Source organism: Fusarium phalaenopsidis (assembly GCF_050370095.1).
Source record: "Fusarium phalaenopsidis strain FUZ10S chromosome Unknown contig_32278, whole genome shotgun sequence".
Classification (NCBI taxonomy): domain Eukaryota; kingdom Fungi; phylum Ascomycota; class Sordariomycetes; order Hypocreales; family Nectriaceae; genus Fusarium; species Fusarium phalaenopsidis.
The window spans coordinates 2,883,123-2,907,947 of NW_028145417.1; the positions used below are offsets into that span (position 1 = coordinate 2,883,123).

General features: G+C 50.7%; 10 protein-coding genes across 10 annotated transcripts; 4 read left to right on the forward strand and 6 right to left on the reverse strand.

Moving 5' to 3' along the window:
• Positions 1 to 221: 221 nt before the first annotated feature.
• LRP88_01528 (uncharacterized protein) lies at positions 222 to 993 on the reverse strand (the record flags this gene model as incomplete). Its single annotated transcript, XM_083238208.1, has 2 exons — positions 222 to 402; positions 452 to 993. The coding sequence occupies 2 exons, from the start codon at positions 991 to 993 to the stop codon at positions 222 to 224; spliced, it is 723 nt and encodes a 240-aa protein (XP_083106713.1).
• Positions 994 to 4,939: 3,946 nt separating this feature from the next.
• Positions 4,940 to 6,340, forward strand: LRP88_01529 (uncharacterized protein; the record flags this gene model as incomplete). Its single annotated transcript, XM_083238209.1, has 4 exons — positions 4,940 to 5,155; positions 5,265 to 5,645; positions 5,875 to 5,904; positions 6,101 to 6,340. The coding sequence occupies 4 exons, from the start codon at positions 4,940 to 4,942 to the stop codon at positions 6,338 to 6,340; spliced, it is 867 nt and encodes a 288-aa protein (XP_083106714.1).
• Positions 6,341 to 7,120: 780 nt separating this feature from the next.
• On the forward strand, positions 7,121 to 9,015 carry LRP88_01530 (amidase signature domain-containing protein; the record flags this gene model as incomplete). Its single annotated transcript, XM_083238210.1, has 3 exons — positions 7,121 to 7,401; positions 7,500 to 7,924; positions 7,976 to 9,015. 3 exons carry the CDS (start codon positions 7,121 to 7,123, stop codon positions 9,013 to 9,015), a joined length of 1,746 nt encoding a protein of 581 aa, XP_083106715.1.
• A 325-nt stretch (positions 9,016 to 9,340) lies between these two features.
• On the reverse strand, positions 9,341 to 9,793 carry LRP88_01531 (uncharacterized protein; the record flags this gene model as incomplete). The annotated part of the gene is made up of 1 exon (XM_083238211.1): positions 9,341 to 9,793. One exon carries the CDS (start codon positions 9,791 to 9,793, stop codon positions 9,341 to 9,343), a length of 453 nt encoding a protein of 150 aa, XP_083106716.1.
• Positions 9,794 to 10,299: 506 nt separating this feature from the next.
• On the reverse strand, positions 10,300 to 11,571 carry LRP88_01532 (uncharacterized protein; the record flags this gene model as incomplete). Its single annotated transcript, XM_083238212.1, has 2 exons — positions 10,300 to 10,728; positions 10,783 to 11,571. 2 exons carry the CDS (start codon positions 11,569 to 11,571, stop codon positions 10,300 to 10,302), a joined length of 1,218 nt encoding a protein of 405 aa, XP_083106717.1.
• Positions 11,572 to 11,955: 384 nt separating this feature from the next.
• Positions 11,956 to 13,560, reverse strand: LRP88_01533 (uncharacterized protein; the record flags this gene model as incomplete). The annotated part of the gene is made up of 1 exon (XM_083238213.1): positions 11,956 to 13,560. The coding sequence occupies one exon, from the start codon at positions 13,558 to 13,560 to the stop codon at positions 11,956 to 11,958; it is 1,605 nt and encodes a 534-aa protein (XP_083106718.1).
• A 455-nt stretch (positions 13,561 to 14,015) lies between these two features.
• LRP88_01534 (uncharacterized protein) lies at positions 14,016 to 15,013 on the reverse strand (the record flags this gene model as incomplete). Its single annotated transcript, XM_083238214.1, has 2 exons — positions 14,016 to 14,696; positions 14,771 to 15,013. 2 exons carry the CDS (start codon positions 15,011 to 15,013, stop codon positions 14,016 to 14,018), a joined length of 924 nt encoding a protein of 307 aa, XP_083106719.1.
• A 2,862-nt stretch (positions 15,014 to 17,875) lies between these two features.
• On the forward strand, positions 17,876 to 19,319 carry LRP88_01535 (uncharacterized protein; the record flags this gene model as incomplete). The annotated part of the gene is made up of 3 exons (XM_083238215.1): positions 17,876 to 18,325; positions 18,393 to 18,818; positions 18,885 to 19,319. 3 exons carry the CDS (start codon positions 17,876 to 17,878, stop codon positions 19,317 to 19,319), a joined length of 1,311 nt encoding a protein of 436 aa, XP_083106720.1.
• Positions 19,320 to 20,772: 1,453 nt separating this feature from the next.
• On the reverse strand, positions 20,773 to 21,690 carry LRP88_01536 (concanavalin A-like lectin/glucanase domain-containing protein; the record flags this gene model as incomplete). Its single annotated transcript, XM_083238216.1, has 2 exons — positions 20,773 to 20,856; positions 20,911 to 21,690. The coding sequence occupies 2 exons, from the start codon at positions 21,688 to 21,690 to the stop codon at positions 20,773 to 20,775; spliced, it is 864 nt and encodes a 287-aa protein (XP_083106721.1).
• A 900-nt stretch (positions 21,691 to 22,590) lies between these two features.
• On the forward strand, positions 22,591 to 24,414 carry LRP88_01537 (HET domain-containing protein; the record flags this gene model as incomplete). The annotated part of the gene is made up of 1 exon (XM_083238217.1): positions 22,591 to 24,414. The coding sequence occupies one exon, from the start codon at positions 22,591 to 22,593 to the stop codon at positions 24,412 to 24,414; it is 1,824 nt and encodes a 607-aa protein (XP_083106722.1).
• Between the last annotated feature and the right edge of the window lie 411 nt (positions 24,415 to 24,825).

The window sequence follows — 24,825 nt, forward strand, 5'->3', positions numbered from 1 at the left end:
GCATCTCGGCATGCAGGTACAGCGCATTTGCAACTTGGAAACAGCGTCTTGAGGTTTGGAAAGACACGCGTCGTTATGATCGCGGATGTTTCAGAGACGGTAATACCTCATCTGCATAATCGTTTACACTTCCGAGAGCTTGCTCATTGGCGTTATACTTGCAACCATTGAAAGAAATATATAGGCAACAGGCTCTATGACTGGAGAACCGACCTCGAAGTCTATGTCCTGCTCGAGTTGGGAAAGTGCACATAACCCTTCCCAGTAACAAACGTCGCAAACCATGGGATATCCTGCTTCTTCTCCGCGAGATCCCAGTAAAACTCACCAGCTCCTACGCCCGAAAGCTTGTCCAATGGAACACCTCCTCCCTCGGAGTTGCGTTCATCAGCGTAGTAGAACCTGCAGAAATTAGTCACCCGAAAGAACATAGGATGTAAGCCAGACTCACTTGTAACCCTTTTCCTTGTAAAACCCAGAGGCTGAGCCAATCCAGTAGCTTGCCGCACTCTTGCCAGTTCCTAGGGTGACGAAGAGAGGAATAGGCGCCGTGGCGCCCGCAAGGCCATTGCCGGTGTAGATGAAAGCTCTAGGGATGTCTGCTGAGATGGCTTCGAAACCAGAAACAGATTCTCTAGCAGCGACATAGGCGCTGGTGTTGAGAACGCTGAGATCCTGCTCAAAGTTTTCGAGCGGGACCGTGAAGGGATTCTGAAGGTCTGTTGGCGGAGTGAGAGCAGCCGCGTTGTAAACCACGACATTTGGGGGTCCACCAAGCAGCTCTTTGACTGCCCCAAAGATGGCTGGAACTGAAGAGGGTTTGCTAAGGTCCGCCTTGAGGGTCAAGTCGCCATCTGTGTTTGTCTTTCGGTCATCTGCGCTTCGAGATACAAGGGCGACTCGATAACCGGCGGATCTGAACTTGTTCGCAACGCCATGGCCGATGTTCTTGCCGGCGCCTAGGATGAGTAGAATTTTGGCTGAGGAAGACATGATGCTGATGGAGTTGCTCGGTGTAGTGGAGTTTGATCGAGGTATTGGCAACGCATGCTGGTAGCTATCTATATAGACGCTGATAGCACGCAATCATGATGGTGTGCGCCGTGCAAGACCTTGCGAATATCACGTACTGACAAATAGACTATCTTAGATGACAAATCAATATAACAACTCTCAACGTTGTATCTCTGTATACTTTCCAGCCGCTTAATAACTTGACCGGCGTTTTGAGTGGGATATGCAGGAGCTGAGTCACATTGTCATGTTTATTGAAAAGGCAGGATGCTTATGGTTGGTAAATGGCACCACATGAGTCATCTTACAACCACCAAAACCATAATATCAGTTGTCCATATTGGGATTGCCGCTTATACAATACTCGGAGGTTCGGAAAACAGGAAAAGTCCGATAGGTCAGCAAACCGCTCGTTTAAGTTCCTAGTCAACACTATTCCCACTCAAAAAAGAAGCGATGTGTTACAACATTTTCTCATTGAAATACAACATCAGGATGCAGCGTTGTGAAAGGATTAGCCTGGTATTGACCACAAGATGCAAACCAACAGAGACTTGTTCAAGGAGTAAGAGTGAGTTTCGCTCCTCTCATCGCCCTATTCTTGAGAAAAGCAGTAATATAGTGGTGTTGTAAAGCATCTTTATTACGAATAGGGGAATCATTGTCTGCCTTGTGAAATCGTTGGCTTGTGCTTTGTGGCCACTCTTGATACTTATGACGGGGTTGCATCTGGCACCTTGTTTGACTCATCGTGGAGTAGTGTTGGGCTAATATATCTGATCCAAGTCTCGTGTTATACTCAGGCAATAGCGGTGGTGATGACGGAGGCGAACTAACGCGCAAACGAAAACGTGTAAGTGAGATTGGATGGGGTTTGTCAGAAACCAAGCTCCGTTGCTTTTGTGAACCAAGAAGCCATCTGACGCAGGGTAGGCAGGAAGGATAATAAGATTTGGCATGGGGTACAGACAAAGCAACAGGCCAGGCTAAATTACCGACCTCCTGGTTAGGATTGTTTCGGGACTGACAAATAATCTGGGTATCGGTTTGAATGCTGTTTAGGGGGTCGCTGTCTCTTGATATTGGAGTGACAAATGCTTGTCCGTCCCGGGGTGGAAAGCGTCGCGTGGATGCTCTCTCCCCTGTGATCTATAGATCTTGCCCTTTACTTTTATTGGCATCTTGCCATCTAAATGGTTGTCAAAAGAGGGCATGGGTTTTGTCAATTTCTTTAACGAACGGGAGCATGACGGATCCTTCATTGCACGAGAGGTAGTTCCAACGATGAACGACTACGAAAATGAAACATTCAAGTAATTTAACCTCATAGCATACCAAAAGGGCAGATCAAGGCAACCGAGCAAGAGAAATACAGTTATCAATACTATCAAGCCATCATGCTCAATGCCTTTCAACGCAAACATATATTTCCCATACCAGCTTGCCTCTGCAACACAACCTAAGCACATCCTGAGAAAGTCTAGAGCCTCGAATTTTCCTTTTTTCAATCATAATAAGACTTGATCAGATACCTTAGAATGAGATGCTGGCCCATGTTTGAGGCATAATCCATGAAGGACCTTCAAAATGCCAAGTCGGCGCGTTGGATACCGGCTCCGACGAAGAAACAAACCTATCTGCTGAAGAAAGACATATCATGGCCTCTTTCCATTTGATCAAGCTTTTGTAAAACAATGAATGACCTTAATTGTACATTTGTCACCAAGGCAATCCGACTTTCCATCAGCTATCCGTCTATCCTTTTCTTGGTGGGCTCGCTCAGGCATCGCGTTCTACCTGTGCTTGCTTAATCTGGTTACCAGAAACCTGATGCTCCTACTATTCTGGCCGAATCTTTTATCTTTGCTCATCAAAGCTGTCGCTTGCCTTCAGTCGAGTGTTTTGTGGAATGGCTCGACATGGGATCAGTATGCAGCCGTCTTTTTCATTTTGAAGCTCCCCGTTGCCTCATAGTACTTCAAACTCAGCGGTTAATGAATAAAAAGCGATGCTCTCGCAAACCAAAGATGTTGCTATGCGTAGGTATTTGCTATCAGTAGCACAACAATGACTGGGGTTGTGAGGCTTGTGGCAGGAAAACATTATTGTTTGTCACAATTACCTCACTTGAGATGTAACTTCGGTCAAATATTGAAAGTAGATTTGGCTTGACTTATATAGCTTCTCTTCCCGCTTCACTGGAATACGCCTCACCTCGCTTGAACGCGGCTTCTAGAAGACATCCAAAGGCCCGTGTTCAGCACTGACCAAGACTCACTGCAACAAGCTTTTCCTAGACAAGCAGCTGCATACGGAGAGTTTGTAGCTGAAATGGATCCTACGAGAATAAGACCGATTTTATCAATCCCATCAAACGCTAAGCAGCGACTCATTACGTTCTTGGGGCTGCGCTAGATCCATCGGGTGTTCCGCCAGCCCTTCGTGCCGGGTGCGCTAGCGATCATGGCGGCCACCACCAGTCTCGAAGGAGAAGTCAAATGGCTAGCGGCCGTGGATTGCCCGTTTGAAGAGGCAAGACTCGACTCATAGTGACTAAAAGATGCTTTGCTTCGCGGTATTCCGGACCAAGGAGAGGCTCGAGCGCGGAATCCACTTGGTAGGGCGAACGAGACATTGACGGCCGGGAGGATTGGATCCATGGGTGGAGAGACTAGGGGGCGGATATGACCAGGGGGGATGTTGACGCGGTTTTTGATGTTTCTGGCACCGAGTGGATACAGGGATGGACCGAACGATCCGGGGACCGAGGGCGAGACTCGAGATTTCTTTCACGTGGATTAAGGAATGGATGATGCGAAAAGAAGAAAGGAAACGGAGACTGACGTGAGGCCAAGCGTTGAACCTGCGGCACAGCACATTCAACAAGGACCGATATTCCGCTGATAAAGAGGGTGAGTCGACAAAAAGCAACAAATGCAACGGTCGTACATATGTGGCTTGCTTCAAGGTTTCATGGTCTTTGGGCTGCGATAGGCAAACTCGAGTGACATGCAAAAAGATGGATGGCAGACGCTGACAGGAACCAAGCAACCGCGGGAAGCAAACCAACAGACTTGAATCCACTTTGTCTCCCAGCGGAATGGCACCGCTGGGGATGATCCTCCTTCGTACCTTGCGCCAATCGCCAGGGCTACCATGGCACTAGACAGGTTCAAGTGGGTAATGTGTCAAGGCGCTCATCACTGTCTGGCATGCAGCCCTGGGTTCTTTTGCTTGTGGGAATGGTCCTGTCAAAGAAGAAATAACCTCAAGCATGAAACGGCTCTTGATGTAACCCATGCGGCCATGACCTGATAATCAGCTTGGCACGACTTGTACCAGAGAGCTTGTCTGTGCTTCATCCCTGAGAACTATTGCCATTCTAGGCCTCGCACAGCCCACGGAACCAGCAGCGGGATGTTAGAGTTTGCGCCGGTTTTAATTTCCGACCGTCACGCATCCGGGAGAGCGGCCAGACAGGACCTCCTCCACTTGCCGTGTACCGTGACTGTCACTGGGCGAAGAGCAAGACATTTTTCTTTCCGCTAGCACTGGTTAGGAAGAAAAAAAGAAAGGACGGGCGAGGTGTGTGTGGTCCCCCCCCTGGTCTTGAACTGATTCGGTACGGTGCGGGATGCCGCCCATCGAGGACGGCTTCTAGAGTCGGGTGTGTGTGGGCTCTTGTACCGATAGCCAGAAAAGAAAAGAAAAAAACTGGACAGGTCAAGCTTGCATTGATAGTGCGCAGCTTGGTCTGGCGCGGTGCATTCTGGGAGGTAGTGGTGTTGTGAGTGGTCTTTGGTATAAGGGTTTGGTGGTCCTGTGTCTCACCTCCTGGGCATTTGTCTCTTCCTGATGGAGCCTTCACTTGGAGTTGGTTGACTCTGAACAAATATAACAACCATACGCTCGTTTTCTTTCCATCATGTCGGACTCTGATGTGGCCAGGGCCATTGCCGACGGGCGGGTTCCCAAGGATATTACGGCTGATTATCTCAACGAGACCAAGGATGCTCCGGCCATTGCGGGAATTGTCTTTGTGACGGTGTTGACGAGCATTGTTGTCCTCGGGCGACTCATATCAAGGGCATTTCTCATTCGAAGATTTGGACTCGACGATACATTGACGTTGATATCATGGGTAAGTGTTTCTTCATGATGCTTAGAGGGAGTCGCTCTGGTCGGCTTCCTCACCCTGGCTTGACCCACGACCGCCGATCTCTCGTGCCAGTCAACTGACTCGGTCATAGGTTTGCTACATCCCCTTCGTGGGCATGTGTATCAGGCTTATCAATCTGGGATCCGGACGACACTTTGAATACATTCAATATGTTCTCGATATGCCGACGATCGAACTGACCGAAGTGCTCGACTTTGCCGCCCACATCATCTACACGACGACACTCCTCTTCTGCCGAATTTCCGGTCTCGCCTTCTACTACCGGCTATGCAGCATTCACGATCGCCTTCTTCTTGCCATCAAGATTGTTATGGGTATCTTGATCGCTGGATATCTCCCGCAGCTGTTCCTCCTCATCTTCCACTGCATCCCCGTCACTGGACTGTGGCCGTACGACTTTCAGCCGGGATTCGACAAGTATACATGTCTGCAATGGGGACTCGTGTATAGCGTCAACTCGTCGGTTTCGCTGCTCTGCGACTTTCTGCTGTTTGGTATCCCGGTTGTTATGCTTCGGGTTCTTGAGATGCCGCGCAAGCGCAAGATCCAACTTGCGTGCATTCTCTTGCCGGGTACATCGTGAGTCGCCTTAATGATGGTATACTGTCGAGACTCTGGATGTTGACAATATGATAGGGTCATTGCGATTTCGATTACACGCCTTGTCTTCGTTATTGAAGGCCAATGGAATGCCGACATGTCCTGGGCCTGTAGGTGCCACCACCAACACTTTATATACAAAAGCTAACAGCCAAAGATAACCCCATGTTGGCAATCGAAGTCAGCGAAATCGGCGCTACACTCATCGCCTTATCCGTCCCAGGCCTGAAACCTCTAGTCGATAAGTTCATCCTCCGACGAGACGTGACATCCGGAGACAGCAACGGCAACTCGCGATACGGAAAGCCCACGAGCAACAGCCGCAGCCACGCCCTCCGATCGCTCAACTTTCGACCCGAACATGACGTCCTGACGAGTAGAGATACTTCGGCCGAGGGGATAAATGCGTTCAGGACCAAGAACCAGAGGGATAATCAGAGCGAGAACAGTGCGGATGGGATCTTGGTTAGTGTGGATTTCCGCATAAAGGAGGATAGTCAGCGGGGACAGCAGAGTGACGGAGAGTCGTCGTGGAAAAGCCAGTGATATCTGAATAGAGAGCGATGTTTGTATGATTCATGAGCGTGGATTTGGGAAAATGGATGATCTATTTGTTTGATTGGCAGTCGATATCAACTTGTTTACGAGCGCATCTTGACGCTGTGCAACCCTTTGTTTGTGGTCCTTGGGCGCTGATTGCGCTGCAATTAACAAACAGGATAAAGTGGCATACGTAATAATGCAAGATCAACCCGTACCTTGCAGAAAACATGGCCATTTATCCAGCATGGACAATCCCAAGACATGCCGCGTCTTCCATCTCCATCACTGTTCGTCAGCTTTGATCCCTGCAATCGCCACAATCCTTGTCCCTTCAGGCTGAGCAAAAGCTAAAAATCCCCACTATCAAGAGTCGTAATGGCCTCATTCCCGATGAACGTTTCCCGCTAGAGGGACCCTCATCGGCAAGCTCATCCGCTGCGGAAGGGCGTCCGTCAGCTGGCACTAGCTACGTTAGCTGACGGTAGGCAGCCTGTCTACCTACGGATCCTCAAGTTCCCCGACGGCAAGGGAAGGGAATCTCAAGAAGAAGCCCCCTGTCCTTGGAATGGAACCCCCGGACGGCGAACCCTTGGCGCGGGTGGGCAAGGGTAGGGAAATCACTCGCTCTCGTAGTGGGTGTGGGTGCTACAAATTCTCTCTGGAACCCGCCGCCACCCGCGCCGTGTGAACCTTGTTGTGTTCCTTTGCCAGGGAAGATCTTTAAACGTTCAAACCTCCTTCTCTCTTTTGCATCTTCTGTGTCGCATCGCATCGTCCTTCATCATGCTTCCCAAGTTGCAATTGGCCGCTGGCCTTCTTGCGGCGCAGGCTCTCGCAGCTAAGCCGTCCACGGAGCCTCTCTTCTCGTACGCGCCTAATTTGCTGCCTCTGCAGAAGAATGCTGGTTCTGCGGACTTGTTCCCCATGGGGAAGTGCAATGGCTTCAAGCTGGAGGAGGCTACCATTGATGATATGCAAAAGGCGATGCGATCGGGCAAGCTCACTTCTGTGCAGCTGGTGACTTGCTATCTCACCCGGACTTACCAGACCCAGGAGTACATCAAGTAAGTTTTGAGGTTTGCGATGATTGCCAATGACGTCGCATCTTTAACGTCGCGCAACATTGGTCTCTTTATGTGAAGCAATGCTAACGTCGCCTCAGCTCCGTGATGCAGGTCAACCCCGACGTCTTCGCCATCGCCGCCGAGCGCGATGCCGAGCGTTCCCGAGGCAAGGTCCGCGGTCCTCTCCACGGCATTCCCTTTACCGTCAAGGACAACATCGGAACCAAGGACAGCCTGGAGACCACCGCCGGTAGCTGGGCTCTTCTCGGTAGCGTCGTGCCCCGCGATGCGCACGTCGTCAAGAAGCTCCGCGAGGCTGGCGCTGTGCTTTTCGGCAAGGCCGCTCTGAGTGAGTGGGCTGATATGCGCAGCAATGACTACTCTGAGGGTTACTCTGCTCGTGGTGGTCAGGTTCGCAGCGCGTACAACTTTACTGTGAACCCTGGTGGTAGCTCTTCCGGTAGCGGTGCTGGTGTTGCTGCCAACGCCATCGCCTTTTCTCTCGGTACTGAGACTGATGGCAGTGGTAAGTACAAGTAAAACGGATACGCGACCAGAACTAACGCTTCTCAAGTCATCAACCCCGCCAACCGCAACGCCCTCGTTGGCTTCAAGCCCACTGTTGGCCTGACTTCCCGCGCTGGCGTCATCCCCGAGAGTGAGCACCAGGACTCTGTCGGCGCCTTTGCCCGCACCGTCAAGGACGCCACCCTCGTTCTCGACGGCATCTACGGAGTCGACAAGCGCGACAACTACACTCTTGCTCAGAAGGGCAAGACTCCCCGGGGCGGCTATGCCCAGTACCTCACTAACAAGTCGGCCCTCGAGGGCGCCGTCTTTGGTCTTCCTTGGGAGAGCTTCTGGGTTTACGCCGATGAGGATATGCAGAAGCAGCTTCTTGAGCTTGTCGATCTTATCAAGTCTGCCGGCGCCACCGTCATCAACGGCACAGAGATTACCAACTACGAGACCCTCGTCAGCCCAGACGGCTGGAACTGGGACTACGGCTCCGTCCGAGGCTTCCCCAACGAGTCTGAGTACACCTACATCAAGGTTGACTTTTACAACAACATCAAGACGTATCTGTCCGAGGTCAGCAACACCAATGTCAAGAGCCTGGAGGATATCGTCAAGTTCAACAAGGAGTTTGACGGCACTGAGGGTGGATATCCTTACAAGAATGGCAAGGGTCACCCGGCGTTTGCTTCTGGACAGGATGGATTCTTGGCGTCTCTTGAGACCAAGGGAAAGCAGGACGAGACTTACTTCCAGGCTCTCGAGTTCTGTGTGTCTTCCTGCCGCCAGGGTATCGACGACGCTCTGAACTACAAGGGAAAGAAGCTCGCCGGTCTTCTCGTCCCCCCTCAGGTTGCCCAGGCTCCTCAGATCGCTGCCCAAGCTGGATACCCCGTTATCACCATCCCCGGTGGCTACTCTGCCGAGTCTGGCATGCCTTTTGGTCTGGCCATCATGCAGACTGCCTTTGCTGAGGCTGAGCTTGTCAAGTGGGCCAGTGCCATTGAGGATCTTCAGAAGAGCACTGATGCTCCTTCTAAGCGCCAGAGGCCTACGTGGAGGGGTTATCTTGAGCGCAATGTCCCTGTTCCTTTCTAAACGGTCCGGGAGAGTTGGAGCTCCTCGGGATCAGAAAAGACATACATAATCCAGGCATGGATACTGCCATATTGTAATATATATAGAGAATTACACGTTTAATATCAACCTTTACGAGCAAGTTGGATTCGATCTTGCTTGGCTCGCAACATTTATCTTCTGATATCAACTGTGCATTTGCTTCTCTTAAAAACACGGACTAGACTGCCTTCACACCACGCAACGACGGCTTGCTGGAGCTAGATCGAGCATTGCCTTACAACCTACTTTGATACTACAATCCACCCTCCAAAAATTCATGCTGCCTCACCAACAACATTTCCCCTTAAGCTGCCTTTCCCTTGCGTCCAGCTCCAACTCCAGCCAAGAACAGGCCTCTAATGACAGCCACTCCTCCCGTCCACAGAACATTCCCCCAATCCTGCCAACGCCACTTTTCCATCTCGAGCCTACCCTGACGTTGAAGACTGACATACACGCTAGCCAGGATCGAGACATCAACGAGCAAGACTCCTGCGACAATGATCCTCCACACCTTGATATCAGAGGTGACGCGCAGGACACCGCCGAGCATGATGCCCACGAACGCGTAGAGGGCTGAAAGCTGGTGGTAGAAGAATCCCTCGATTGGGTTGTAGACGGCCATGCTGGGTGGAATGAGACCTTCGAGCATGAATTCGGGTGTGTAGATGAGCGCGTAGACCGTTGGGATCAAGGTGAGGGGATCCACACAGGTGAACCAGACGCGGTAGAAGCTGTGGATGCTTTGCTGAGCCATTGTGCTTGATTTGAGTGGTGCTGTAGCGTGTAGTGTTTCGGTATGGGATTTACTGAGGCAAGCTGAGTCTTTATCATTCAGCTGAATCAAAGAGATCTGATGAAGCGGGGCGAGTGAGCACGGCCTCGTCTTAGGTAATCTCATAAGCTGACATTGAACTGCAATACCAATTCGTCTCACCGGAATAGTTACTGCAAGAGGTCTAGTTAGTTCTTACACCTAAATAACAGCCTCAACAGGTCTGGGCCTGAACCTGAAAATGATGGATCAAAGGTCGAAAGGAGCTTCAACTTTGCTTTTGCGTCATCAACCTGATATAAAAAGAAAGTCTTCCACTTCACCTTTAGGAGTGTCTTGTGAATATGTCAAAGCGTAGTAAGTTGTTTCTACTGATTTCATGCTAGGGACAAGTTTGTTTATAGTTTGGGTCCATGCGATAGATACACCGAGTAGCATCGATTTGCAACGACACCGGATTATTATGCATCAGTCCAAGACCTATTTCACTATTCACCAACAGCACCCAGCCTGGCATGGGCCAATCTAGAGCTACTCCTCTTCTTAAGCCTTGCTCTTTCAGGTGGAGGCGACTTTGAGGGATTGTTCATATCAGTTTGACCTGGGGAATGACTCGACCCTTTGAAGAAATTTGCCAACTTGCTGCGGTGTGATTGTTCCCCCGTGTCTGCTGTACTTGAACTCGCGACCACAGGTGGTTCATTGTGAGGACCTTGTACGTATGGGGCTTCATTCGTGTATGGCCGGCTCTCATGGTCCTGCTGCCAGTATTCATTGGGACGAAAGAACCGCATATTCTCAATCTCGTAGCGTCCTTTATCGATCGCGGCTTGGTTCTTTTCCATGGCTTGCGGGTTTGAGCCAAAGTGCTTGTCGACGGTCGAGTTGAGCGTCCCACGGAGGGTTTCGCCGGCACCCTGGAGTGATCAACGGATTAGCATATTGCCCTCATTGTCTTCTGGGGAACTTACGTGGATACCGGCAGCTGCACACTTGAGATTCTGTATCGTCGATTTTGGTGATGGGTGGGAAAAGTTGACGGGGGATCTGGGACTGCTGAGGGGAGCTGGGTAGAGTCCTTCAGTATTGCTTGGTTGGACCTCCGTGGACTTTCTTCTTGCATCACGTTCTGGTATGACTGGGGCGTTCTCGATCGGGCTCGGCACGGGAATTGGCTCACGAGGCGGAATGATTCGACGCCCTGGTGTCTCAACACTTGGTCGTCGGCTCGTTGGTGTCAACATTGTTTGGTCCTGGGGTGTTGGTTCTCGGTCTGGCTGCTGGTCTGGCTGCTTGGGGGTGGCTGTGCGTGGCAAATCTTGATTGCTTACGGTCGGCAGCTCAGAGGGCGGACGAGGCTCCTCGATCGTGGACACAGTCCCATTGGCATTGCTAACTGTCGTAGTGGTGGTTGTCGTTGTTGTAGTCGTGGTTATTGTCTGTCCAGTGTTGGGATTCGTATGAGTCTCTCGTCTGATGGTCGGACTAGTATACGATGAGGGGTTCTGGATTTCTGCGTTGGTATTGTTTGCACTTCTTGGGGCACTCGTCTCGGCCTCCGTCGTGAGGGAGTTGTTGGGTTCACTGCTGCCATAGGTAGAATCGCCCGAGTTTGCCTCCACGTCGGGCACCGGAGGCTCCAGGCTGGTGTGCTTTTCTTTGTCCTTGCCCTTGTCTTTGTCCTTTGAGGAGGAGAAGATCTTCCACCTGGACTTTTTCTCCTTGTCTTTGTGGTTTGCTGATTCTTCGTTTATAGACATGCTGGATTGATGATATCGATTGCGGCTTTGGAAAGGCAATGCTTCCGTAAAGTGATGAGATGGGCGGCTCAACAAAGCGATGTTATGATAAACAAGTTCTTGATCCTAAAATCAAGGTCGGTTAGGTGTGATGTTTACGTAGGGAGGATGACGATGATGAGATCACCACAATGCAGGACCACCGCCAATCAAGTTGAGGGGACGACACTAACGCGCGATGATTACAACATGACCCAATATCGAACAGCCAATTGTGTTGTAGTATTCTAACGGGATGGGTGCTTCTATTGCTGAGATAAAATAATAACAGGTTAGGGGGGTGCTGAGGCTGTAGTCTGATAGACGTGAAACATTGCCGCAGCCCAACTATCTTGACCTCCGACCTCAGGCGCGGGTGTCCACCGGAGAGGCCTCCGGCAGAAGTAATGGATCCTTGACCAACCGTTCCATATCATCAGTTCTGATATGGATAGAGATATCAACGCCGTTGTCCGTCCAGTAAGACCTCGGCTTCCCAGGAGCCTCCTTGATGAGAATATTCCCATCCATCTCCGGGACCACCCCCTCGGCGTAGCTGCATTCGGATCCTAGTCCGAAATCGATATCATAAATCCCTGCCCGGCCCCAGGTTGTCACCAAGATGTGTCGTCGTCCTAGAAAAGCCTGCCATATCCGCTGGGGAGACTTTTCGTATGCGATGCTGTAAAGATGGGCGGCCATATTGTTCTTGTCGGTAATCACTTTGAGCGTCTGGCGCACTTGGGTAGCTACAGCGCTCAACTTCGACTCGTCTACCACTTCGGAACCTGATAATTCCACGTTCATCATCATGCATGGAGATCCCTGGAACTCGCTCCCCAGCTGAAAAGAGGGACGGACTCCGTATACGAGATCGCAGTGTACAGGACCATCGTCGTCTTGCAAGCCGCGGGCACGTGCGATGCAGGACCATATATGTCCCAGAACTGCATCATGCCGACTAAGCTTTTCCGAAGCATTCTCGTTGGCCTTGTTCCAGAGAAAGTCGACTTGATCTCGGTTTAGATGAACGACGTAGTTGGATACCGGAGAGGCAAGATCCCATTCAGCCCAGGGCATCACCTTGCCCACTGGTGTTTGTTCCTCAGTATCGAAAGGTGCTGGGATCTTAAATGGCCATGGGCAAGTTGCTGCCGAAGCCCACCAATCGTATCTATGCATTGGCAGACCTTTAGCCTTTTGCAGAATGTCCTCGTCTGATTCTTCGGCATTGATGTCACCAGCTGCTTGGTTGTCAAGCAGCGCTGGATCGAAAAGAGGTGTGAGAGTAGGAAGAGCGCTTTTCTCCAGGACTGATCGGCTGACGGCGGCCCAGTCCTTGAGTAGGGAGATGAAGCTTGTCGCATCTGCCAGAGGATGTGTGCCCTTGACAGCTACGACAAAGCCCCCGCAAGCAAGTTCCGTGACCTGAACTGCCATGAGAGGGTTAAGCCGTCCAGCTTCGTCCGCAACATTAGGTTGAAGAGCATGCGCGAGAGTCGTGGCGGCCAAGAAACTGTGAAAAGTCGCCGTCTCGCACGACCACAACGGCTGCTTCAAAGGTCGATCCGTAGGATAGATAGAGTCGAGAGTGACCGAGCTTTTTGCATAGACAAATTCGACTCCAGGGTCCATGGCCGTTCCAAAGTGCGCGTAGATGCGTCCAAATCGTCGCGCATGAGGAGGAAGATGCTGTGCTTCAGGAGGACCAACGCCATCGGTCTTGCTCACCACTTTGAGATGACCCGACCATTGAGGATAGGCTTGTAGAGTGAGGGCCAAAGTCTCGCGGAGATGATATCCGAGGTTGAACTTGTCGGTTTCAGTTAGCTTTGGGGACTGGTATAGCCAAATGGCGCTGCCGTAGGAAAAGTTGGCTGTCGTGCAGTCCAGAAGTGAGAGCGCGATGACTTTTTCTTCGCTAGTCGAGTTGAGTCTCACCGACTCGATAATCGAGATGTCGATGGCCATGATAGAACAGTGAGTGTGAGGTGGTGTTGTTTTGGTCAATAGTCGAACCTGATGGTCTGGTCACAATGAATAACAGTTAGTTGAGATATGCCGCATATTCCTCGAACAAGTGTGGGAGAAGTGAAAGATAGATAAGGTTGAAGAGGAAGAAGTTGGCGTCGACCCATCCAAAAACCCACAGACGTTCCAAATAAAGGCGTGATTCACGATGAATCATTTTATCCAGCCCAATTGGGCAACCGGCCCATCGCCTCCACAGGAGCGATAAAATTGCGACTTTAGATGAGAGCAAGATGGGTTGCATGCCACACCCACCTTGCTCGTATTCTATTAGATTGAGTGGAGATGCTGTTTCTAGACCTCTATCCGTCGTGGACCTTGTCTTTGGTTCTTGATCTCTATGCTGCGATAGCTTCAACATGTGTCGTCTTCCAATCTCATCATGCAGCCTCTTCTCATTTGATGGGGACATCATTCGTGAGCCATGCGATCAGGTTTTGAAGAGAATCAACCTTGACAACATCGTTCTCCTTGTAAAGTCTCTCGAGTGTGTGATCTGGGTGGTCCTCCAGCCTGGGAATAGTGGCGGCTTCCTCTTCACCATCGAGCAAGACTGATTTCCAACCTGCGTTAGCCGCCCCGACGACGTCTTTTGCATGTTCATCGCCAACATGAACTTTTTGCCACGATTCAGTGTCAGCCCTGGCTTCAGCTGGACTCTTGCCATTTCGCATGGCGATGATTTCAGCCAGCATAAGCTCAGCGGCATTAAAGATGAGCTTGTCTGGCTTTTCAACACCAACATCATATGACATGCAGTGGAAATCAATATCATATTCTTGTCCTTCGACTTCTTTCGGATCCACCTCTGTGCCGTATCGCAGGGGGCTCACGTCGAGGCCCAGTGATGAGAGAATGCTCGGAATGCGATCGTCAGAGTTTGTAACGACTCCAATTACGACTTCGTCGAAATGCAATTGCGACCTTTTTCGTCTGAGAGCTTTGAGGGCTGATACCAGGTTTGGCTCGGTATCGTAGCCGTCTTTGGTTGCGAATCGATGAAGAAGCGCTGGAGCCAGTTCTTTTGGCAGGGGTTGATTGTTCCGAATTAGGGGTGTAAAGGTATTGTGGATAACCTGTTAATGGAATCAGCTCTAATGACCTCGACCGGCAGAGTTGTGAACGGTTGAGAATGCGTTTAGGCACTTACATTGGTCCACCACTTGGTCGCACCTAGACCAGTCGCCTTTCCATAGTTGGGATTCTTTGCAGCCTCCTTCTTGACGGCCGCCAACAGCGAAGACTGAAGTTCATGATCATCAAAATCAGTCACGCCACACTGTCTCGCAACCTCTGCGTACTGCTGTACAACAGGGCGAGCAGGTTTGATGAGAGTGCCAAAGGCATCAAAACACAAGAGAAGATTGCGCTTCGACATGTCGTCTCCGTTCATCAGGGCTCGGGTTGGATGCAGGAGAATTTGGGTTAGTGGGGAAAAAGAACTTTATTCAAACGTTTCTCGCCCCTTGATGCTTGAAATATGGGTTCGTGGATCCCCACGTGCCGGGTGCCTATTGGCTCGGTTCGGGGAGGGAGGAAGCTGCCGAGGTGGCAGCAGATATTGGCCTCGAAGCATTTTCTTTCATCTTTTTATGGCCCGAGGTTGAAGGCTTCTCTGCCTGCCTGTGGGAAGGGCCTACAGGGAGGATCTACGCTGGAACCCAGGGATGGTGGACATCTGCCCCTGCCCCAATTCTCTGCTTGCGCTGATAGGATGAGAATGGGCTCATCCCGCATGTGTTGGGAGAAGCCCCTGCACAACAACCAACAGTTCCTCCATCAACCTTGATAATTAATCCGTTCCGTTCATGTCACTGGTAGGATGCCTGTTACCTCGGATAGGCATTGTTACCGATCTACTTGTCCTCCTGACCTCACAACTTCAAAGTACCGACCACCTATTAGCACATACAATGAACGACCCAGTCGAAATTTACAGAAAAAGATGCCATTACTTATTTCTTTGCCGCTATAAACTACGCATAGACCTCCGTTGTCTGAAGCCGTACCCCGTCCCCCAAAACGCCTCGCACCCATTGGATCACCTTTTGCCATATCTTCTGAATGACAAAGAATTCTACCAAGGTCGACTATATGCCTGTAACACCCCGTCAAGCGCCTGGGACTTCAACATAGGAGAGGTGCTATGGGAAGCCTTGGGTACAGAACCTGATGATTTCATGGTGCTTTGTGACTCTTTGATCAACCCCAAGGGGCGGTTCTGGAACACGTACACCAGTCGGGCTCCACCTAGAGACAGGAACCTCCCCAACATCAACATACGAATATCTTTGAATGATTTCATGGCGGAGATGAATAAGTGGCCGCCAAAGGACCATAACCTGGTTCACAGTAATATTCTGAGCAGCCTGAAGCGTTACCGTATCCTGCTACAAAGACTCAACCTAGGTTCGTTGTGAAATTACTGCTGATGGACGAGTCATATTCTGATCACAATGCTATAGAGGATTTATGGTTTATCAGCCTTCCAAAAGCCCAAAGTGCCTATCCACTGGAACTCGGGCTCATGGTATATATGGAAGAGCAATGGGAGAAGCTGGCATGGGTCTACCTGGACGCTGCGATCTCAGACATGCCCGAGATGGCTGACCCAAAGGAAGATCCCTCAAGCTCAGATTTTATCGAACGGTTGCAAAACGACAAGGTTGACGATCGTGATCATAAGAAGGAGATGACTCGCGCTGTGCATGTGCTGTTTGCCGCTGCTGGCACGGGCAAGACTCGTCAGATATTTGGACTCTTGCAGCAACACTGGGGATTCTACATGCTGTCTCCAAACATTGAACCAGCAAGAGCTACTTCTCATGAGCAAGAAGGACGAGAAGGCAGTGATATTTTGGGCGCACAGAGGTACACCGCGTCTAGGGATACTTACACCATGTTTGAGCACCATCCTCAGATCGACCCGAATTGGAATCCTCAAGACGTCAACGTGTTTCGGCCAATCATAGTTGCTCGAATTGCCCTACTTCATGAGTTTCTACTTGGTCACCCCTCAGCAACACCAACGGAGTGGCTCTGGCTGCAGATATCATGTGCTGCGTTTGACCCGTTTGACGCCTTGTACAGGCTCTTCCGGCTCGCCGATACAGAGTACCTGGGAATAGACGCAAACGTCTTTATTGACGCAGAAATACCCGGGCATTTGGTACCAAGGTGTTATTCCCTTCTCGAAGAGCGATTTTGGAAGCCTTCTGAGCTTCCATTGTGTTATTGTATTGACGAGGCCCAGACGACGGTTGACAACCCCCAAGCCTCCGCAATGTTTGGCCACTTGTACAACTCGCTGGCACATTTTCACACGTTATCAAATTTTGACTGGCTTGCGGCCCAAACCGCATTGGAAAGGCAACAGTCTGATGAGGGTGAGGGCGACTCTACGGGCCAAGACGTGCCGTGGCAGATGGGTGATGAGATGCCGGCCATCAACCCGCTTCTGCTGATTTCAGGAACTTCTCTCAACCTGGAGAAGCTAAGAGAAATGCTTGCCCACTTTCTCACAGATTCGTGGGGTGTTGATGAGGCTCCTGTGGACTGTTGGGAAGCATATCTTGTACACAACATGTTTCCGCTGGTGTCTTCTGACGAAGAGTTCTGGAGCCATTACCAGCAACATTTGACTGACACCATATCGGAAATTTCGAGGACTCAGGGCTCAACAGATACCTACAGGGCGTCTCGACTGCCCCTCTTGAGTCGAAGCGGCCGGCCGCTACTATTGCAAAATTCTGACGGTGGGCTCGATCTTGAGCAAGTTCACAAATGGCTACAAAAACCATTGGACGTTGCTATATTACCAGACACGTTGCAGATGCTTGGAAAGATTTGCCGGATCTTAATGGACCAGGAATCAAGAGAAAGCCCAAACAACTATGTGCATTTGCCTGCCGACCTGGAGGCTGCATTGGACCATCCAGATTCAGAGATGGTTGTTTCAGCCCTGGCACTTCAGCTTGTGACTGCTTCCACTGGTAGCGATTCTACACCTTTGCAACCATTCTTCCAGCAAGCAATTCGATTACTAGGGGAATCCGGAAAAATCAGTATCGAAGAGGTGTCCAGTGCGGTCTTGAATGAAACGACCAATCCAGTGGCCTTGGATAGCAACTTTCATGACCTGGCGTTGACTTTCCACGAGCACTTGAGAAATCAGTACATCCGGCAACTCATAACATCACGCAGCGTCGGTCATCGTGGTCGTTATCGCTGGACGACTATCTACATCGAGGAAATCATGTTACTGTCTCAAAAATTGGCTTCTGAGAACGCATCCCTGGTGGAGATTCGAGCCATGATAGACCAAGCAAGGGACAAGACCAACGAAGCAGCAGTGGAGGCGCTCAAGCAACAAATTCGCAAGATGAAGGCAGCTGGAAAAGCGCAACTGGTCCGGGATTTATTCCGGGCCGGTATTCGAGCCGAGATCATGAGCACACCGACGATATTCCAAGACCAAAGCTACGCTGAGCTGGTCACTTATGGATTTGCCTTGACTGAACAAGACGGAGAGACTATCAAGTACACACTCGCAGAGCCCATAGCAGTGCACGCTATTATGGAGTATCTCCGTACCGAAGGCGGAGAGGACTATCACAATGTCATGCGGCAGTGGCTAGTTGATACGCAAGATGACCATGAAGTCCAGGCTATGTTTGGAAAGGCTACTGAATGGTTTGTGGCAATGGTGAGCTTTCATCTCCCGAGATATTCCTGCATAGATCTAGGTTTCTTTTTACTGACGCTAGACTCAGTCTCTCGACCACATGTTTCGATACCAGAAGGACCATGTGTCTACTTTGCCTGACCTCTTGAATGGATCTGCCCGTCGTGAGGCATTATTGAAGATCCTGGCTGGGTCAGTCTCACTCGATCCACAGCAAGGCACATCCATATCGAAACTCGGGTCAGTCATCAGGACAGACAACCTTAAGCTGCTACCCAGGGAGCCAGCGGTATATACTTACCACACCCCAAGCACAATTTGGGACTGGATGAGATTATACCGGACGGAAGGTCACCACTCAGTCCCGACCTTCATGTTCCCTGACATCATGGCTGGACCTGATCTGGTGTTCATCTTGGAGAACCGGCCAGCAATAGGGAAAGCAGAGGAGGAGCCTCATGGAACGTTACGGCAGCCTTTCAGTCCATCAGAAAAGATTGTGGTGGCGGCACAGGTATGTTTTAACCTGCCCGATTTGGGGTTTTCTGGAATTCAAGTGTTGCTCACACAGCCGACCTAGGTCAAAACTGGTCGAAGTGCCAAGTTCGAGGCCGCCATGGAAACACTTATTGACTCAAACTGGCACAGCAGCACCAGAGAAAACGGCCGAGACGAGGAACTGACTCATTGGACAGGCACTACATTTCTCCTGCTCTTGATATGCACCGGTATTACAGTCACTCAGGAAAAGCTTGATCAATGGATGATGAAGAACTCGGGGCGGATACAAGGGGGGCGCTTCTTCTGCGTTCTGGATGAGACAGTCACGAGTGATGTATGGGGCCAAGACTTTGTTGCCTTGGCAGACGCTATCAAGACGAAAAAGGTTGAGATGCGAGGTGGAGTGATGGCGCAGAGGCAGGGTGGTAATAGGGGCAACAGGAGCCACCATGATGGGAATGCGTCGGAGAGTCAACTACCGGACAGGTCGAAAAAGCGTCCTCGGAACACTTAAATACATCTATCAGGATAGCTCATACGCCTAAGTTTATGAATCCATGTTCCCCTAGCGGATGAGACCCAGTTTCTGGCCTTTAGCCTCGCCCAGGGCGCCCTGGCAGCCCGTCCCTGTTTCAATGAACCAGACCATGGCATCAATCATGTTCTCGGTGATCTCTCTGCTGGTTTTCTACCCAGCTTGACGGATATTAAGGGCCTCTGAGACTTTGAGTGGGGGGCTAGACACTATCTTCCTGCCAAGAAATATACCTCCTTCCGTAATGGTGCTGCCGGGGAGTGGTCAACCTCGAGTCGTACCAGCACTACCGGTTCCGTCCTCGCCCTACGATGGACCTGACTGAATTAGAGACCACTTTTCGGAAGTGAGAGTCCTCCAGTGTATCGATAGAGCTAAACCATTCTGGGCTACAACATTTCTGTCCCATTCTTCAACAACCCCTGGGGCAGGGCTGTCTTCAGCAACGATGATACAGAACTCGGTTTTGTCCAGGGAGCTGCTCAGACGGATATCATGTATATGGGCAGACCTTGAGGTACCCGGGTCTTCTCCTCTACGAGGCCAACTCTCCACAAGCGTCGCGGTACACCTCTCTGGCCCTGGAAGAAATCGCAGCAGCGAAGACAAAGGGTCAAGTCGTCTTCCGGCAGGTACATCATGTTGGCGACACTTTTCTCAACGCAGACTGGCCTCGCCAGCATGGGTTGAGAGATGACCAATTGTTTCGCCTTTCGGGCTGTGTCCTCGCCAAAAAGCTGCTCGAGATCACAACCAAGCCCTTCTTGAGGGGAATGACGGACGCAGTGCCGTCTTTTCTGGCTGAGAATCTCGAGAGTCTCTCTGAAGGCGGAGTGAGACAGCGGGCTGAGCAGGGCGAGGGCACGGAGAGAGATGAGTAAATGAGGCAATGATAAAAGTCCTCCATCCCTTACTAGCTACTTAGACACGAAAAGGGCCATCTCGTCGATACTTGTGACCATCTGGATTATGGGTTTTGTTGTTTCCTATGTGCTGCAAGAGTTGTATACAGAGTTCTATTGGGGTATAGAAAACTCCTTTTGCGCACAACTCGCCCGTCACCTCTCACCCACTAGAGAAACGCCCGCAACGCCATCACCAAATGGTGGACGAGCTTCACAACAAGCCTGACGTTGCAGAGGGACAGCTCCAAGCGCTTAAGCAGCCCATGGCCAATCCCGCGTACCAGAAGTCTGGCGTTTTAGTCCAAAGATACCATCAAAGGCGTCATGAGCCTAGACTGACTTCCAATGCTTAGGTTTGCAACTTTAATATGACACATCAAGCCCAAGTCGCAAATTATTTGTGCAAGCCATAATGGGACTCTGCCATGCAAATAGAGTCAATGCAAAGGCTGACTTGTTTATTCGTAACCCATAAAGGCATGCAAAATGTTTAAGAACTTGAAACGCATTAATATTTTTATGTCCATCTACTTGGATACATAGTGAGCGACATATCCTACTTCCATCATACTACCCCTATCTCCATATGTGTATTTATTGGGGTTGCCGGGCTGTTAAAACTCGTTAGCGACTATCTGACAATGTGTGAATGGGGAAGAGCTTACCCAATCGCCCCCAACGGCGACGTTCAAGATGATGTACAACGGGCTGTAGGCGAGAGCCTTCCACGTCTTGGCATCGTTGATCTTGGCACCAGTGACCTTGTGGAATACCCTGCCGTCCATGTACCATGTGATGGATTGTGACTTCCAGTTGCTGTTTCTGCGGTCGATCTGCACTCGCCAGACGTGATAATTGGTGTCGGGTAGAGGAGTCTGAGCAGCAAGACCAGTAGGCTCGTTGCAGATGCCGCCGGGGGCCTTGTTGCAGTGAAGAGAGGCGTATCCGATGCTTTGGCCGTTGATATTCTCCATAATGTCGATCTCTCCGCAGGCGGGCCATGCAACGCCGCGTCGGTTGGAGTCGCCCAGCATCCAGAAGGCAGGCCAGATGCCCTGCTTGCGCGTCGCCGAGTTGGTGCCAAATTTGATGCTAGCCTCGATTCTGGTGATCTTGCCGACGGTTGGAGTCAAGGTGTATTTGCTTTCGATACGAGCAGATGTCCAGTTGCTGATTTTTGAGGGAGTGTACTGAGGGACCAGCTGGAGGGTGCTTCTACCACTGAGGCGGAGGTTGCGCTGATCTCCGGTATATCGTTGAAGTTCGTTGTTATAGTTCTTGTCTTTCTTGATGACGTTCCATGTGTTTTGGTTAACTGAGACGCCCCAGTTTCCCCTGAACGGGTCGAACCAGACACGAGTGTAGCCGCTATATGCGGGAGCCTGCCAGGCTGCGGCGATGGTCACCAGGTAGGCGAGGGCTGCAATAATCCAGCGATAAGACATGGTGAAGGCTGAATGAAGGAAAGTGAATGATAAGGAATGAAGCGGGTGCTTGCGCACAAGAATATATAACAGGAAAAGGGTGCGAGATACACCAAAGACCCGCGATTGATGGCTTCAATAATATCGAATCCCCTCTCCCTCAAGGGATCTGGTCGAGGGGACTCGTGGACCTAAATATTCCCTCCCATGACAGAAACTATCGACTTGGCACACCCCGGAAGAGGATGGATTGAAGGCGTCAAACAGAAAAGGTCTGGATCATTTCTAACCGCAGCAGCCGCTATTGTCTCTCCCGCCCGATAAGACGGAGCTGAAAGCTGAATTGGAAGGCCTGGACAATTAAGCAAGCGCCCTATCGACGCCACGGGGCAGGTTAACAGTCAATAGCGCGTGCGTTCCTGGCATGGTGGCTGATTTTTATTGTTAGTCGGTTGACGCTATTCCCGTCTTGGGAGAGGGTGTTGGGGCCCTGATTGCGTGGACAGTGGATCTGGACTCTGTGATTCTTTGGCATCTGCAGGGCTTTTATTGAAGAATGACTGGAAGAATTAATTAATACCCGATTCCAGTTCTCGGGATGTGGCGCTGCATTCGTCAGATGCTTGATTCGGGATTGTGGCAATGTCTAAGACAGAAGTGTCAGTGACGAGTGCGACTAGCCCTAGTCAAAGCCGATAACGCCCACTTCACGGGAATACATACTGGGATCGTCAATGTGGCAGCCTCTCCGTTGCATGGCGATGAAGCTATTCTGAAAACCCAAAGGAGCCATCTTAGAGGACAGGGGTTGGGTGATGCTCTCACAAAGTTGTGGGCTTAGTCATCGGGCAGAAGACGTTAAGCGCCCAGGTTGATCCTTCTCAGGCAGCATCGTCTGACCTTTCATCAACCGTCATTACAATGACTTCTTTCAGCTACGAGCCTCTCACGTCGCCAGACGAAATCCGCGTCCTGGATTTACTTCCTGGGGCGGGTCCAATCTCATGCCGAATCAGGAATGTTCGACTGTCTGACAAGCCGCACTATGAAGCATTGTCTTACTGCTGGGGTACCGCAACCGGGCAGAAAACCATCTCTGTCAACGGGCATGACTTTCCTGTTGGACCAAACCTCTACTCAGCTTTGAAGAATCTGAGAGAGGCTAATCGGCCCCGTTGCATGTGGATTGATGCTATATGCATCAACCAGACGGACAATAACGAAAAGAACGTCCAGGTTCCTCTCATGCGGGAGATTTATGAGACATGTCAAAGAGCCGTGATATGGCTTGGGCCGTCGAACTTCCTGACGAGGAGAGCGTTTCGTGTGCTCAAGATTCTTTTAGAATACTCCCATGCGTGGCCTCTTGGGTTCACCAGGGTTTCAGCGGATTGCTGGCGGCATGCGGAGCATAATCTCGGTCAAACCACCGGACGAACAGCAGCAAGCGACAGAAGACTCAACGAGAATTGGTTTTGGGACCGGATCTATGATGCCCTGGCATTCGAGTATCTCTGGAAGAGGCAGTGGTTTTCTCGGGTGTGGATCTTGCAGGAAGCAACCGTCTCTCCCGATGCCATCGTCAAGTGTGGCGAAGACGAGATCAGCTGGTCGTACCTCACTGATTACTGGAGCTGGAACTCCAAGGCCGATATTATTCCAACTCATGCTGAAGCACCTTTCGTTAATCGGGTTTCTTGGAAGAGGGACCTTGCTATGGATCTGTTTATTGCGTTTGCGCTGAACGAGGCTTCCTCGGCGACCAATCCTCGGGACAAGATCTATGGAGTCCTTGCCTTTGTTAGAAAAAGGGACTATATCGACATTACCGTGGACTATTCCAAGGATGCTGCCGATGTTTATCTCGATTTTACGACAGCAGTTCTCAAAGCCCGACCCGACCTCGGTGTCCTCACCAGGAGTCGTGGCGTTCGACCCAACTCAAAGACCAATCTTCCGTCATGGTCACTCGACTGGGAACATGACCAGATGCAGCAGTGGTGGAGCTGGACCTACAGCGGTCATAACCACAGGGCCAGCATCCCAAGTCCGGCTCGTGCCACCAAAGATTCCAAGGCAGAAGTCGAGTTTATCGAGAACGACAAGGTGCTTGGCATTCTCGGAGCAGAGGTGGATGAAATTGTGGCCGTGGGACTCGGCATGCCTGACGCTGATGAATGGGCTTGGACGCAAACGTTTCGAGCCTATATCACCTGGCGTGAAGTCGCTCAGCTCGACTCCCCGGGTGTCTACGAACCCACGGGGCAGCCTCGACGCGAGATGTTCTGGAGAACAATGAAGTGGTTTACTTTGTATAACCCTGTCCGAGTGGAAGATGAAAACGCGCAGTTTGACGCCTTTGACAACCGTGTTGTCAGGCTAACAAGTTTTCTCCCTAAGCGATTGTTTGGCAATCAAGTTGGAGCTGCTCTCCTCACTTTATGGGACACACTTCTTTCCATAGGAGCGACCGTTAGATTCTACACCACGGATCCGTCCTGGCTGTTTGACGCTTCTGCAGGATGGGGAAGAGCCATGTTCAGGACATCAAGTAGTTACGTGGGTCTTGGGCCGCCTAACCTCCAGCCTGGAGACAAGATCTTTCTGGTTAATGGGTGCAAGGCTCCTTTGGCCTTCAGGCCGTCTGGAAATAGGTGGAAGGTGGTTGGTGAGACGTATGTTCATGGCATCATGTCTGGGGAGGCATTTGACAGTAACGAGTGTGAGAGGATGTGGGTAGAGTGAACAACGACATAGAGGTAGAAGACTGGAGTTGAGGAGTATTACATCGAACCCTGTTGTATCTCGTATCCTAGTGTTATTCTATATCCCAGTTGTGAGGCTGACAGCTTGATTCCTTTCAAGGCCTTTGGTTCTGCACGAGACTGATGCCTAATCACTCGATGTCAGCTTAATTAGTGCCCAATCTTACACCCTCTTCGCTACGTTCCCAATTTCACCTCCCACACTCCCCAAGTTTCTATGCGTTGCCCACCCTTGAACAGAGTTTCGTATCAGGCTCACGGCCTACGCACCAATCAGGTTCAACAAGTCTTGTTACGTACCACTTGAGCTAGATGTCTGTCCCAGACCTACCGCAAGACAATCTCACCATGACTCCACCCAGTAAGAAATCGACAAAACGGATCTTATAGC